Raw genomic sequence first — 16,442 nt, forward strand, 5'->3', positions numbered from 1 at the left:
TTATAAAGATACAAAACAGATATTAGTACTTCATTAGGTTGTTAAATTAACATTATATCAGTTAATGAAATACGTTATTTTACCGTAAATTTAACAGATTTATTTTTACGTTGCTACTGTATTTTTTACGGTAAAGTTCTGGCAACCACAGCTGCCGGTTTTTTACCGTAAATTTTACTGGGATTTACATAAATTTACATAAGATCTCAGACATCACCATAACGAATCAGGTGAAAAGGATTAAATGATAGGATTTAATGATAGTTCACCCAAAAATGAAAATTCTGTCATTATTTACTTGGAAGAATGTTTGTAACCAAGCAGATCTTGCCCCCAAATTAACTACCCTAATATTTTTTTTTCCTTACTATGGTAGTCAATGTGGCGCGATATGATGCTTGGATACAAACATTTTTCCAAATACCTTCCTTTGTGTACAGCAGAACAAAGGTTTTATACAGGTTTGGAAGGGGGAGTAAATTATGACACAATTTTCATTTTTTGGTGAACTATCCCTTTAAAGTTGGCATGAAACTGACGTTGCAATAGTCTTTTCTTCCGTTTTGATGTATTTCCGAGTGAAACGGCTTGACAAACAAGAATAAATGTAGAGCGGGACCTGATTTTGTCCATAGGGAATTGGGCTGTAGATTGTCATTAAAGGTAGGTTAGGCAGTGTTTTTCATAAACACTTTTGTGTTGTACTGGTTGAAACTCTCTTCACATCCTGATAGTGATCAATAATAACCCTTTTATTTAGCCATTAACTGTGTAAATAAAAAGGCAATGTTTCATTGGTAAATGTCATGAGTTTCTTTAATCCAACATTCATTCATTCATTCATTCACTGTATTTATAAATGTTTGATATCAGAATAGTAGAGTGAATAAGGCATAGCAAATGCACACCTAAAGAGGTGCAAGTTGAATAAAAATGCAGTATAGTAAAAGGGAATATCAGCAAATTTGAATGCCTTCATTCAAGTATTGCAGATGATATGTGACAGTTTCATCCTACTAGGCTGAAATACAATATCTGAGTCTTTATGTCAGTGAATAAATACATAGATTGGCATTGAACGTTTGTGTCCTAATTATCTGGTGGTTGAATCTGCTCAAAATGAACCCTTCCAAGCTCTAAAAGGTAACGATATATGCTTTATTTTATTCTTCTGTAATTGTGCTTTAATATCAGGAGAGTTTTATAATATTGCAGAAGTAGTAGAAGTACCTGTACACAGAAAGATTGCAAGAAAAGCTTGTAACTAAACATTACTTAAGGCTATTATCTATTCATCAAGTTATTGATATAGGAAGTGTGGTCATATCAAGTAAGCTTCAGTCATAATGCTTCCTCCATTGCAAGCCTCTTGCAGGTGACTTTCGCCTTCTTTGACATGACATCATGTCATTAATAAACATTTAGAACATTGATTTTTGAAATTTGTGAATCAATTTAAATCAGCGGAAGATAGAATCGCAATTCATATGTGAATTGATTTTTTCCCCCCACCCCTACTGTGAATGTACAATACTTTTTGAGTTATTAGTTTAGTCTGATTGAGTTTGTCTACAATTTTAAGTCAAATTAAGATAAGAACTCATCTGATATGGATTCAATGCAGAAATACAGATGCTCAAAGGGTTCACTAGTGGATATAAAAAATTAATTGGTATAACCTCTACAAGATTTAATTGGTCAGACAACACAGTTTCATTGCTGCCTGTCTATCTAATCCAAACACAGCATAGAGCGGCTGAGTGAATGTGGTCTGGACTCTGTGGATGAGGCTCATTGTGTGTGAAACACTGTAGAAGGACAAAATCCCTGCGCTGTGATCTACATACACTCCTATTCTACTGGACACTACAGGAAGGACAGTCTCGATGTTATTGTGACAGAATGAGCAGAAAGTGGGAGTGCAATATAAACTCCAGGACTGATCATTAAACCCAGCTACACTATCAGGACCATCTCCCTTCCTGCTGATGCTCTTATATGCCACTCCTATAACTACTCCTAATGTCCCATTACCAGCCCACTCCACCTCCCAGTAACAGCGTCCAGTCAAACTCTCGACACACAATGCTTGACACCAATAATTAAATCTGTCTGGATGATCGGGATATGGCAGACTTGTGTCAGAGTAAGTGATCACTGTGTTTTCCTCAATCAGACGGAGCCAACTACTCACTGAGTTCAGATCCAGAGTCAACAGACGGGAATCTGATGGAGATAAAGAGATCATGACCTTCGGATCATTAATATAACTCTTTAGCAGGGTCCAAGATAGTTTTATAATCCTAAAGTTAGACTTTTTTTAAATATGTCTCTAATGGCTCGTTTCCACCGACCGGTACAATTCAGTTCAGTACAGTACATTCGGGACGGTAAACCCTGATCCGGCTTGCGTTTCCATCGCCAACAGAACCCTTACTTGATAGGCGTGGTCATTTCCCTTGTGGCATGCGCAAGTGACAATTCTCTGTCAACCAATCAGTGTTCTGCAGTGAGTGTAGCTCCACCCTTTTGATACCGTTACTATTGGTACTATTGTGCTTGGTATCCCAACGGATGGGTCCCAAAAAAGTGGTACGGTACAGTTTGGAATTTGTGTACCATTAACAACTTATGACAATGGAAATGGCAAAAATTGTGTACTGTACTGAACTGTACCGAACCGTACCGCTTGGTGAAAACGAGCCACAAAATCATCAATGAAACCTCAATCCTAAGAAGTAAAATTTCATATAGGGCTGCAAAAAATCTTTGCTATACACTGAAAGCAAAATAGTATAAACTATTTATTTAAAAGGCAACATAGTATGTTATAATCTATAAACAATCATTTATTCTTCCTGTAGGGTAAAAGTAACCCCATTTCATGACAAATTTACATCAAATACAGTTCAATTTACAGTAGGTTTAAAACCTGTCTATTCATGTCCATCAACAAATTTTCTATGAAAATTAGGAGTTTTCTTTCACTCACTCTCCATTTTGCTCTCCATCTTAATGACACACATTTTCAGTAATTTAAATAATAATATAATTTGTTGATGATTATTTTTATGACTGCTTTTATAATGATAATTGTTGCAGCCCATGTAACACACAAAGTAAAAAAGGCCATTAACTTACTGTAAAACAGTCAAAGTCTCCAACAAGACTGAATTTTAGATATGATTTTTCATAGTAACTTACATTGTAGGAACTCCTCTCTGGTCTGATATTCAGGAGCTCCAATGACATTGATGGATTCCACTACAGACACCAAAACACAAATGCAGTTTCATTCTCACAAAGGAAAAAGAAAAGTATCTATATACAGTACAGTCCAACCACTAAGATTTTTAATGTTTTTAAAAGAAGTTTCGTCTGCTCACCAAGGCTACATTTATTTAATTAAAAATACAGTAAAAAACAGTAATATTGTGAAATATTATTACAATTTAAAATAACTGTGTACTATTTAAATATATTTGACAAAGTAATTTATTCCTGTGATGCAAAGCTGAATTTTCAGCATCATTACTCCAGTCTTCAGTGTCACATGATCCTTCAGAAATCATTCTAATATGCTGATTTGATGCTCAATAAACATTTATGATTATTTTCAATGTTGAAAACAGTTGTGTACTTTTTTTTTCAGTATTCCTTGATGAATAGAAAGTTCAAAAGAACAGCATTTATCTGAAATACAAAGCTTCTGTAGCATTATACACTACCGTTCAAAAGTTTGGGGTCAGTAAGAATTTTTATTTTTATTTTTTTGAAAAGAAATTAAAGAAATGAATACTTTTATTCAGCAAGGATGCATTAAATCAATCAAAAGTGGCAGTAAAGACATTTATAATGTTACAAAAGATTAGATTTCAGATAAACACTGTTCTTTTGAACTTTCTATTCATCAAATAATCCTGAAAAAAAATATTGTACACAAATATTTTGTACAATTGTACACATTAAATGTTTCTTGAGCAGCAGATCAGCATATTAGAATGATTTCTGAAGGATCATGTGACACTGAAGACTGGAGTAATGATGCTGAAAATTCAGCTTTGCCATCACAGGAATAAATTACTTTGTGAAATATATTCAAATAGAAAACAGTTATTTTAAATTGTAATAATATTTCACAATATTACTGTTTTTTACTGTATTTTTAATTAAATAAATGTAGCCTTGGTGAGCAGACGAAACTTCTTTTAAAAACATTAAAAATCTTAGTGGTTCCAAACTTTTGGCCTGTACTGTATATATATATATATATATATATATATATATATATATAAACATTTGCTGAATTTATTAAAATAGCCCTGTTCAAAGGTTCTTCTTAAAACTGTGTGGTTACGTGGATGATCTATGAGTCTCTTGTTTGTCCTGAACAGATAAACTGAGCTCTGTTCTTCAGAAAAATCCTCCATGTCCTGTGGAATCTCCAGTTTAAGGATTTTTTGCATATTTTAACCCTTTCCAGCAGTGACTGTATGATTTTGAGATTCTGAAGATTCTGAAGATTTGAAGACTCTGCAGGACATGGATTTTTCTGAAGAACAGAGCTCAGTTTAACTGCTCAGAACAAATAAGGGACCTCCGTGAACAACCATAACAAAACAATCGTAGATCATCGAGGTAATGACACACAGTATTAAGAATCAAGGGTTCCCCAACTTTTGAACGGGGTTATTTTAATAAATTCAGCTCTTTTTTTGACTTGTGGACTATATGTAAATATATTTTATGTAAAATATCTTAGGTTACTCAGGACAGTACTAAATAAAAAAAAAATAACATGCATATTGTATGATCTCTCTGTTTTCTTAAAACACATTCACATTCACATTTTCTGCAAGTGGTTCCCATACTTTTTCATGCAACTATGTAAATATATATATATATATATATATATATATATATATATATATATATATATATACACACATATATATGTGTGTATGTGTGTGTATGTATGTATGTATATATGTATGTATATATAATTTCTCATTTCTGAGAATAGACTTGTGTTTACCTATTCTATAAGTATTTTCAATAGTCTCTCTGGATAACTGCTGCACTTTGTCTGTGATTTGTGAGAGTGATCTCACTATGTTGTCAAAACACAGATGAGAACTGATACCGAAGCCATCTGTAGATCCAGGGCAATAGAGAGACGGCAAACCCTACAGACACAAAGACAAAAACACAAACACTGTAATTCCAGAAGCCTGTTAAAGTCCTCAGGGTTTGAGAAGATCTATGTTACCTGAAGGAAATGAACATGATCCTGTGTGTGTGAAAGCTGCTTCATCTTAGCATCTCTCCTCCTCAAATCATCGATCTTCTGCTCCAGTTGCTCCAGTCGTTCTTCAGCTCGACTCACTGCAGCTTGTTCCTGATCTCTGATCAGCTGCGTCACCTCAGAGTGACGTCTCTCAATGGAGGAGATGAGCTCAGTGAACGTCCTCTCACTGTCTTCCACTGCAGTCTGTGCAGAGCGCTGTTACATCACAATCACACAGTGACTTTAGTGGGACTAGAAGAGCTTCAGCACTGGAGGAAAGTTCAAACTGAGACGCAAACTTATTTTCTTCTCCAAACTCACCTTATGAGACTCCACAGCCTCTCTCAGCTCTTCCTGTCTCTGCTGGATGATCATCTGTGTTTCTATCAATGTTTCCTCAAAATGCCTCTGCAGAAAAAGATATATGAATACATCTTGTCCAACAAAAGACAACATTTAATAAAGTTTTTACTCCAAACTCGCTTCATAATGACAGTTGAGCATCCTTCTGTGACATGATGTGGCCCTTTATACACAGAATAAAGTGTTTCTTAGTCATGTTTAATTAATCAAAGCATTTCAATCTTCTGTTTATTCAGCTACAGCAATAGTATGATGCCCATAGGGATTTCCTGGAATGAGTTATCTACTTCTGCGGCAGGGCATATTTGGAGTTTCTGCGCAAGAGCGCCCTCTGGCTTTCAGATGGAGAAGCATTTACTACTGATCACAGCGCAGTACAGATCTGACAAGCTGCGCATAAAATAATCTCAGCCTTTGCCAAATCATGTGCGGTTTAATTGCCAAAAAATTGTGCAGCCCTTATATATATATATTAGCTGATTGAACTTGCTCCTCCCGACTTATAAAACATCATAAATGTATTATATCGATGCTGAATAAAATTATTAAAAAAAAAAAATTTAAATCATAGTGACACCAAACTTTGAGCGGTAATGCGTATTATATTTCAGAGTGAATGATCTATGTATGTGTTCATTACTGAAATTTGACACATAATTATCAACATCAGTTTCCTTGACTGAGAGAAAAATCACAAGATCCAGTAGAGAGCAATACCTGTTTTTCTATTCTTGCTTCTTCGGTTGATACAGTGTCATGATTTTTGTGTTCATCCACCAAACACTGCATACAGATACACTGCTGGTCAGTACGGCAGTAAATTTCCAACATTTTACCATGTTGAGGGCAGATCATCTCCCGCAGTTGTCCAGTGGCTTCCTTAAGATTGTGTCCTCTGAAGAGGCTCTCATGTAGTTGAAGGTGATTTTGACAGAAGGATCTTTGGCACTCCAGACACGACTTCACTGCTTTCTGTTTATTTTCAGTGCAGGAGTCGCACGGCACATCCTCAGATCCAGTGTGATCAACTGCAGGAGGATCAGCAGCAGGAGTAGCAGCTTGGAGACTTGTGTTCTTTAGTTCCTCCACCATCTCAGCAAACATCACATTCTTATGTAAAACTGGTCTTGGAGTGAAGGTCCGATTGCATAATGGACATTTGTAAATTCCCCTCTGATCCTCCAGATTCCAGCTGGTTGTGATGCAGCTCATACAGTAACTGTGTCCACAGGGAATCGTCACTGGATCGTTCAGTAGATCCAAACACACTGGACAAGTGAGCCGATTCCGATCCACTGAAATACTGGCTTCTGCCATTTCACTGTATGAATACACAGACACACATCATTTGATTAGTTTATAAGTGTGCTATTTAGTGTTCATTTGGATTGATCATTGAGTGGGACCATAGACTATAGTGGGCATCACATGTGTGACCAGTCCAGTTGTTCTTTTGACTTGATTGAAATCAGCAAGTGACATAGTAAATTGATTTGCTTTTTTTTATTTAACATCAGGGTTAATTTCTCCTTGATTCAGCAAATCCGACCCCTCAAGGTGAATGTGAAAATGGATGTTTATGATAATTTTAGTACTAATTATTAAAGTTCAATCATTTAAAAAAAACACAACTGACGGGTGTTCAATAAAAGTTCCAATATTCAGTAGGTGCAGCGATAAAAGGGCCCTCACACCCGCAGCCACCTCCACCCGGTGGCCTTAGGAAAACAGTAAACAGTGGCCGATAAATATTGGAAAAATATGGCAGTCATTTTGATGTGCCACACTCCCTGCTGCCAGCAGGTGGCACTTTGACTGTGACTGAATATTGCCATGTAGATGTCTTCAGGTCAGGACTATTATCAAACATGTGAAGTTTGGAGCAGATCAGACATCGTATGCCAGAGTTACAACAACTTCCTGTTTCATTGCAAAACATCACAATTTGTCAGGCCGCCACAGACATGCCCTTCAGCGAAAACTCTAGATCTTCCCAATTTAATGTCGCAAAGCCCTTTAGATTAGACTGACAAAATATAATATTGATCTGACAAAAGCTCTAGGAGGAGTTTGTTAAAGTACAACATCTGGAAATGGCAAAATATCTCACCTATTGGGTTTTCAGATTTTGCACCCAGAGACTTTTTTGTAGGGGTTGTGTCTACCGAATTTCATAATTGTACGTGAAACTTAGCATGAAGGGTGCTTAATTGAAATTTTGTAGGTGGTGCTATCGAGCCATTTTGCCACACCTAATTCTGAAACCCATATCAGACATAAATTTTCACCACTTCTGATGTGTGTGCAAAGTTTCATGAGTTTCTGAGCATGTTTAGGCCCTCAAAAAGGCGATTCATTTCTGAGAAGAAGAAGAATTGACCAAGCAATTACAAGAGGGTCCTCACACCATCGGTGCTCAGGCTCTAATGATATCAGTATACTTTTATGCATACTGAGTATATCATGATAAATAAGCAAAATTTTGAAACATAGCCTATCGATCATGCTTAATGTCAATAAATGGATACAAACACAGTAGTTTAACCTTCAAGGATATAGGCAACAACTATACCCCATTTTTATTTTTAAAAAAAGTATTAATAAATGTAAGGTTGTAAAGTGTTTCCCTTTTGACATGTGTGATAATATTATGTCTTTCACGTTTATGTTAGTACTTAATGACAGAGAGTATGAGAAGATTTAATGTTAATGGATATAAAGACTGTGGTTTATTGTTACTTCAACAATAAATCAACTAGCCTATACAACATTTTTATTATTTTAAAAATATAAAAACATAGGATATTTAAAAATATTTCTAAAATAATAGGTTTAAAACGTATTTAAATGACTCTATAAAAACATGCAAACAACAATTAAATACATGTTTGACATTAAATGCACATACATCAGTGTCTTTAATTTGTCACAAGTTCACAGCATAAACATACATAAGGAAATAATAGTATTACATAATACAGTCAAGGGAGACATTTTACTATATGGTTACACATTTATTAATATATTTTCAAAATGATCTAGTTAAAAGTATTTGTTCTCAGTTTATGCAAATTAGTTCATGCCGTATGAACTAACAAAAAATACTTTATATTATCCGTCAACATGGTAATAAAAAAAAGTCCTCATTGAAGCCTACATCATGATATCTTATGCATTTTTAAAAAAAATAATATTGTTTTTAAATATTGTAGACATAAATCAAAATTCATGTGAAAACAGCTTATATTTAACAAAAGAAAATTACGTGTATGGGTAACGAAACTATGACTGTTTAAGCTCCGCCCCTCACTTCTGGTTTTTGAAACTGCTGGTTCTGCGGTTTGCAGCTGGATATTATTGGTAGAAATGCAGCTATAAATTGTCGTCAAAATAACATCTATTAGTCTACAACGTAGTTCCAATTTAAACTGAGAAACGAAACATTTATAGAGCAATTACATTCTGTATTATAATAAATAAAACCTCTTGTGTCTGCTTAGGCTTTAATTGTGGTGGCTTCAGCAAAAACGAAACTAACATTCTGTATCAGGCTCTAAAAGTTCGTAGAATGGTTAATAACTTGAATAAACCCTCAATAAATAACAGAATACAGTCACAAAATCGCAGCTGTGTGTAAACTCATTTGTGACTCAGTCGGACACTCACCTTATCTGGAGAAAATCACCACAAACTGCGCCTTCTGCGTCTTTAATTCCTGCGAATGGGTAATTAGTTGCTTTTTTTACTCTTTAGTTGAATGAAGGGCAAATAATCCGTCGATTTTCAAGCGTTGCTAATCGAGTAAGAGGCGTGAAGTGAACACTCGTTAACTTTCTGCTTCCTGTGAGTCACTCCATCTGTATGAAATCAAAGTTGTACAATTCACATTCACACTAGCAAATGAAAAGCTCGTGCTTTACTTTTAAATTTGCTGATATTTTATATTATTACACTATTTTCTCCAGAATTTATTTTATTATTTAATTTTCCTATATGTTCATGCCAATTTCAGTTGAATTTGTTTCTGAGCTGAATAGGTGATCTCAGTAAATAACCACATTAACAAAAAAACAGCATGAACACAACCAAAGAAAGTTTACAGAAAATATATGAAAATGAGGAGACTGATATAGGCTATGATTATGCTGCATGCATGCTTGTGTAATCTGTACATATGCAAAACATTATTTATTTATAAAACAGGAAACAGTGGAACACATTTAGGAACTCAAAGTGCATCAAGACAAGAACCCAAAGAACCCAAATCACATGTTAAATCACTTAAAGAATGGCTGAAAACAAAGAAAAATTGTCCTGTCTGTTTCAGGAAGGAGGCTAGGTAAAAACTCTGAGTATGTTGAAGGGTTAGTTCACCCCCCCCAAAAATAATGTAATTTATTACTCACCTTCATGTTGTTCTACACCCGTTAAGGTGATGAAAATTGCCCGGCAACATTGCTCAAAAAGTTGCCCTGTGTATCATCATCGTAAGACCTTCGTTCATCTTCAGAACACAAATTAAGATATTTTGATTAAATCCGATGGCTCAGTGAGGCCTCTGTAGACAGCAATGCCATTGAAAATCTCAAGATCCATAACTAAAAACATATTTAAAACAGTTCATGTGAGTTCAGTGCTTCTACCTTAATATTATAAAGTGACAAGAATACTTTTTGTGTGCCAAAAAATACCCAAAATAATGACTTTTCAACAATATAGTGATGGGCCGAATTCAAAACACTGCTTCAGAGCTTTACGAATCGAATCAGTGATTTGGAGCACCGAAATCATGTGATTTCATCAGTTTAGTCATTTGATAGGAGATCTGCTGTGGTATAACGAGCACATGGGCCCTTAAGAGAGCAGCCAGAAAAATGGAGCACAGCTGGAAGAAAATAAAACTAGAGGTCTTTCGCATATGGTGGAAAGAAAGCATTTTTGCGTATAGAAAGGCCTTAAAAACTGCTAGATCTGCTAATTTTTCAAATCCCTTAGAAGAAAACAAACAAAACTTTTTATTTATTTATTTGATACAGTGGATAAATTAACTAGAAATAAAGGTTCAACTTCTGATGTTTCCAAACAGCACAGCAGTAATGACTTTACGAACTTCTTTACTTGCAAGATTGATAATATTAGAGAGAAAATTATAACTATGCAACCGTCTACAGTATCACATCAGACAGTGCATTGTAGTGTCCCTGAGGAAAAACTCATTCATTCATTGCTATAGGAGAGGAAGAACTGTCAAAACTTAAATCATCAAAATCAACAACATGTAGACCCTATTTCGACTAAGCTACTGAAAGAGATGCTTCCAGAGGTCATAGATCCTCTTCTTAATATCATTAATTCATCTTTATCACTAGAATACGTACCGAAAACTTTTAAGATGGCTATTATTAAATCTCTTATTAAAAAAAACACAACTTGATCATAGAGAATTAGTCAATTACAGGCCGATCTCAAATCTACCTTTTCTGTCAAAAATACTAGAAAAGGCAGTATCATCACAACTTTGTTCCTTTTTTTTTTTTTTTTTTTTTTTAGAAAGAAATGGTATCAGTGAGGATTTCCAGTCAGGATTTAGAAACTGCTCTCATTAGAGTCACTAATGATTTGCTCGTATCATCAGATCGTGGTTGTATCTCTCTGTTAGTGTTACTAGATCTCAATGCTGCTTTTGACACTATCGATCACAAGATTCTTTTAAATAGACTCGAAAATTATGTTGGCATTAGTGGAATTGCATTGGCATGGTTCAAATCTTATCTGACCATTATCACCCAGGTGAAAAAATACTATAGTAATTTATAGTAAATACTATTGTTTTTGAACCATACTATAGTAAAGTACTTGAATTAATTTGTTGTGGTAATTCTATGCTGTGGTAACATAACGTTAGTAATATAAACTTTGCCCAATACTGTACTAAGTTTTCTAAAACTATATTACAATATACACTACAGTTCACTGTAGTAAAAACTAGAGTACAGTATTTATTACAGTTTATCAGTTCACTATAGTTAATACTACAATATGCTGTAGCATTCATTAACAACGTGTTGTAAATACTATACTACAATTTACTATAGTATGGTTCAAAAACACTTACTATAAATTACTATAGTATGTTTTCACCTGGGCAGTTTGTAGCAGTAAACGAAGAGATGTCATACCGATCACAAGTTCAGTGTGCATTACCCTAAAACACAACCTGCATTGTAAAAAGCGCAGGTGACTTGACTTGTGAGTCATCGAGCGCCACCTGGAGGAAATCAAGCGATCAACGTTTGCTCCTCCTCAGTATGTTAGGTGTTTGCGACAGTTGAGAGCGTGTTTGGGGCAGGGTGAGATGAGACGATATGAGCGAAAGAGAACGAGGAATGTAAACAACAACAACTACAACTAGGTAAAACCGATACTTTAAATAATAAACGCTTTAAATAATACAGAACTAAACCAAACAAAACCCGTTGTCTAAAACAGATGCTTGCCGTTTACAAACGCTTTCAACTATGTGATTTTTTTCACTTTGTTGTGTTTACATTTTAGCAAGTTGGTTTCAGTGCCTTAATATCTAAGCTACTTTTATGTCATTCCGTTTTGCAGTGTCAGCTTTTACCAACTGCATTAACTGTGTAAATAAAAGGCAATGTTTCAAGCTTCACTAATCCTTCATTCATTCATTCATTCATAGAAATGTTTGTTTCTATCAGAATATCATCAACTTTGAATGTCCTCTTTCATAATTATGAAATACATTTTATTTTGAGTTATATAACTAAACTAAATTCACTGCTATGAATGAATGAATGAATGGATTTATTGGGTGACACTTTAAGGAGCCCTTAAATATAATTAGGGTTAGGGTTTGATTTAGAATTAGTTGCTTGTAATTATGCATAATTTACTGTTATTACTATAAATAAGTAGGTACATGTAATTGGGACAATAAAATAAAGTGTTACTGTTTATTACAATCCAGTTCGCTGTGTTCAGCTTTTTAATTTTAGTGAAAGATAAAATAAAGATGCTAACAGCACAACATATATTTTATTTTCGACATACAAAAGCTTAATAAAAATGAAGATCTAATAAAATTACATAAGACGGATAAAAGTATCAAATACAAAATAAATAAACACAAAATAAAGGAATCAATTAAACAGAAATACTAAACGTGAATCAGTTTTAGACATCTAATGTTTTTGTTGTTGTTTTTTTTAACTTCAGCAGGTCTGGTTCTTCAAGCAACACTCACAGGGACAGGATGTCATTCATTACTGACTTCCAGCCACAACAATTCAGCATATGCTGATAATACCCCATCATTCTACAAGGGAAGAACAAAGAAGTAACAACTGCAATCTGTCTGACATATTATGGTAAAGATGGAGTTTGTTAAAGAGGAGATTGAAGACATGATTGATCCAGAACCATCCAGAATAAAACAAGAAGATACTGAGGAACAAACAGGTTGTTGTCCATTCTTGATTCTTCATTATGACAGCTTTGGTTAAATAATGAGCAATATAGTATGGTAAATGAATAAAGAAATGCATCTAAATGACCACAACCTTATAAAGCAGTTGTCAAACACATTTTGATTGCATTAACATGAGAATGACAGAACTAACCATTGACACAACATAGATCTGATACTTGTTTACTATATTTGATGCAGTCTATGTATGTGACTTTGTGTGTGTGTGTGTATATATATATATATATATATATATATATATATATATATATATATATATATATATATATATAACTCTAAATTAAATTTGTCGATATATAAAGCAATTAGATCTCTTCAAAAGACATGGATTCATTCAGATTTTTTTTATGACGCCTTTATGCCTTTATGAGGTTTATAAATAAACCTCTCAGGTTTCATTGAAATATCTTTGTGTTTTCAAAGATGAACAAAAAATCTTATGGGTTCGAAACTACATGAAGGTGAGCGCTTGATGACAGTATTTTAACTTTTGGGTGAACTATCCCTTGAAATCAGGGTTTACACGCTTCTGATTCTAACTACTTAATATGTTTATTTTAGACTGGATGGAAGCAATGGAGCAAAGACACAATCTGAATGAAGTGGAGGAGAAATGTGACTTAAAAACTCAAGGAACAAATGCCAAAAAGACGCACACCTGTGCTCAGTGTGGAAAGAGTTTCAGACAAAAAGGAAACCTTAACACACACATGAGAGTTCACACTGGAGAAAAACCGTTTACATGCACTCAGTGTGGAAAGAGTTTTACTCAAGCATCTGGTCTCAATAATCATCTGCTCCATCACTCTGGAGAAAAACCATTCAACTGTGATCAGTGTGGTAAAAAGTTTAATTCGTCATCAAATCTAAAAAGTCACCTGAAAGTTCATTCAGATGAGAGACCTTATATGTGTTCTTTCTGTGGGAAGAGTTTTTCACGACTGGATGGTTTTAAACAGCACCAGAAAATGCATAATGTAGTGAGAGATCATGTATGTTGTGACTGTGGGAAGAGCTTTACTACACCTACTCAACTGAAACGGCACCAACTAATTCATACTGGAGAAAGACCTTACAAGTGCTCCGTTTGTGACAAGAGATTCAATGTGTCTGGAAACCTGAAAGTACACGAGCGACTTCATACTGGAGAGCAGCTGTACAACTGTACTTGGTGTGGGCAGAGTTTCAAATCTTCCAGAGGTCTCTGTAATCATCTGCGTATTCACTCTGGAGAAAAACAATTTAACTGTGATCAGTGTGGTAAAGATTTTAGATCATCATCACATTTGAACAAAGTTTATTCAGATGAGAGGCCTCACTTGTGTACTTTTTGTGGAAAGAGTTTTTCATGGCTGAACAGTTTTAAACTCTACCAGAAAACAGATAATGGAGTGAGAGATTTTGTGTGCTTTGACTGTGGGAAGAGCTTTACTGCAGCTGGCCAACTTAATCGGCACAGAAGAATTCATACTGGAGAAAAACCTTACAAGTGCTCATATTGTGAGAAGACTTTCACTCAGTCTGGAAACCTGAAAGCACATGAGCGAGTTCATACTGGAGAGAAGCCGTACTACTGTGCTCAATGTGGAGAGAGTTTCACCCAATCAACAACTTTAAGAATTCATATTAAAAACCATTGTCATGTGTCACACTGAGCAAATTTTTATCCTCAGATCTAATGCATTCAAGAAAATCATTTTAGATTCAGTATATGAAGTAATTAAATTAAATGTGTAGTTGAACTTGCCTTGCTGTGAAATACAATGATATTTGTGGATGTGTTTCTATCTTGGAGAGCAGCAAAAATGTGTGATCACTGTAATCTTTAATCCAAAATTAAAAGAGTCTGGAAACAAATGTAATATAAACCACCAAACGGCCATTTATAAGTATAATACGATTCCTTAAATTTGAGATTTATCTTTAATACGTTTTTGAATCATGTTTTTTATAGATAACCTACACATTTCTCTTCAATTATAGGCTCTGTATAATAAAAATAAAATGACCATTTCACTGACAACATGTTTGTTTTGTGTGATTTTAAGTAATGTGTTATTCCTTTATAATATTGTAGTCTGATATTTGATTCTGTTCAGAGGTAGTAATAGATTTAATTCCACAAGTGATGATCTTGTAGTTCAATTTTCAGAAGATCTCAGACATGACAATAATAAATGAGGTGAAAACAGGGAACTTTTGGAACAAGACAAAGAGCTTTGCAACAGTCTAAGATGCGACTCAGCTCCATAGCTCCTGAATCAGTTGTGTACACAAATTTGGGCACTGGTAAGGACAGTAAAGACCTTGGCTCACTACACATTTTAGACCGTTTTAGCCCTTATGAAGGCCTGTGTGCTGAAATGCGTTGGTGGTGTAATAAACAGTACTTTTTTTAAGCCACACTGATTATTCTGACCTCTCTATTTTACAAGTGTTGCTGGTATTGTTAAAAATAAATAAACAATAAACGTTCTTTCCATCCATGCATCTTGTTAATTTTGTGATGCTGCACCTCTTTTTAGGGAGCAAACGTTTCAGTGCACTGGAAGGATTTTGCAATTGAGACAGCTCTTAAAATGGTTCTGCCAAAACCGCACTTCCGTATTCTTCAAAAAGCTTATGCTGTATGTCCTATGCCTTCCCTATTCAACTTACGGAACGAACACAGCGCCATTTCCATTTTTTCCGTAAGTAGAATAGGGAAGGACATACAGCATAAGCTTTTTGAAGAATACGAAAGTGTGGTTTTGGCGGAAGCACTTGGAAGGTGATCATTTGTTTATATAAAGCATATACATTTATATTTTTTTTGAAAATGACTGATCGTCTTGCTAGATAAGACCCTTATTCCTCGTCTGGTATCGTTTAAAACCCTTTGAAGCTGCACTGAAACTGTAATTTTGACCTTCAACCCTTTGGAGGTCATTGAAGTCCACTATAAGGAGAATAATCCTGGAATGTTTTCATCAAAAACCTTAATTTCTTTTTGACTGAAGAAAGAAGGACATGGACATCTTGGATGACATGGGGTGAGTAAATTATCAGGAAAAAATTTACTTTAAAGTGAACTAATCCTTTAACTCTTGCTCAGTTTTCATCGGATTGAAATGCTAAATAACTAATGTATCAAATAAATGCATAGACCCACAGCTGGTACACTGCCAATTTAGCTTTATCTAATTTTAAATATGTGAAATGCTAATATCCCAGTAGGTTACTGAAAACATAGGCTATTCGTAATTGATATGAATATAGGTGTGGGTGTTACTATGAGTATCCAGT

General features: G+C 34.7%; 2 protein-coding genes and 1 pseudogene across 4 annotated transcripts; 2 read left to right on the forward strand and 1 right to left on the reverse strand.

The window, feature by feature from the left end:
* Positions 1–16,442, forward strand: part of LOC125248716 — a 551,526-nt pseudogene that overhangs the window by 117,403 nt on the left and 417,681 nt on the right.
* On the reverse strand, positions 560–9,498 carry LOC125248596 (tripartite motif-containing protein 16-like). Its single transcript, XM_048160601.1, has 7 exons — positions 9,317–9,498; positions 6,368–6,971; positions 5,609–5,695; positions 5,270–5,503; positions 5,036–5,186; positions 3,205–3,264; positions 560–2,226 (listed from the first exon to the last, which is right to left on the reverse strand). The coding sequence occupies exons 2-7, from the start codon at positions 6,965–6,967 to the stop codon at positions 1,691–1,693; spliced, it is 1,668 nt and encodes a 555-aa protein (XP_048016558.1). The 5' UTR covers positions 6,968–6,971; positions 9,317–9,498; the 3' UTR covers positions 560–1,690.
* LOC125248642 (gastrula zinc finger protein XlCGF8.2DB-like) lies at positions 11,923–15,615 on the forward strand. Of its 3 annotated transcripts, XM_048160714.1 has the most exons (4): positions 11,923–12,062; positions 12,887–13,129; positions 13,581–13,618; positions 13,719–15,615. In XM_048160714.1, exons 3-4 carry the CDS (start codon positions 13,597–13,599, stop codon positions 14,810–14,812), a joined length of 1,116 nt encoding a protein of 371 aa, XP_048016671.1. In that variant the 5' UTR covers positions 11,923–12,062; positions 12,887–13,129; positions 13,581–13,596; the 3' UTR covers positions 14,813–15,615. The 3 variants fall into 3 exon arrangements, with proteins under 3 accessions (XP_048016671.1, XP_048016669.1, XP_048016670.1); XM_048160712.1 differs by lacking the exon at positions 13,581–13,618 and having other exon boundaries at positions 13,719–15,614; XM_048160713.1 differs by lacking the exon at positions 13,581–13,618 and having other exon boundaries at positions 11,957–12,062; positions 12,890–13,129; positions 13,719–15,614.

The sequence above is a fragment of the Megalobrama amblycephala genome, linkage group LG16 (genome assembly GCF_018812025.1).
Source record: "Megalobrama amblycephala isolate DHTTF-2021 linkage group LG16, ASM1881202v1, whole genome shotgun sequence".
In the NCBI taxonomy this organism is placed as follows: Eukaryota; Metazoa; Chordata; class Actinopteri; order Cypriniformes; family Xenocyprididae; genus Megalobrama; species Megalobrama amblycephala.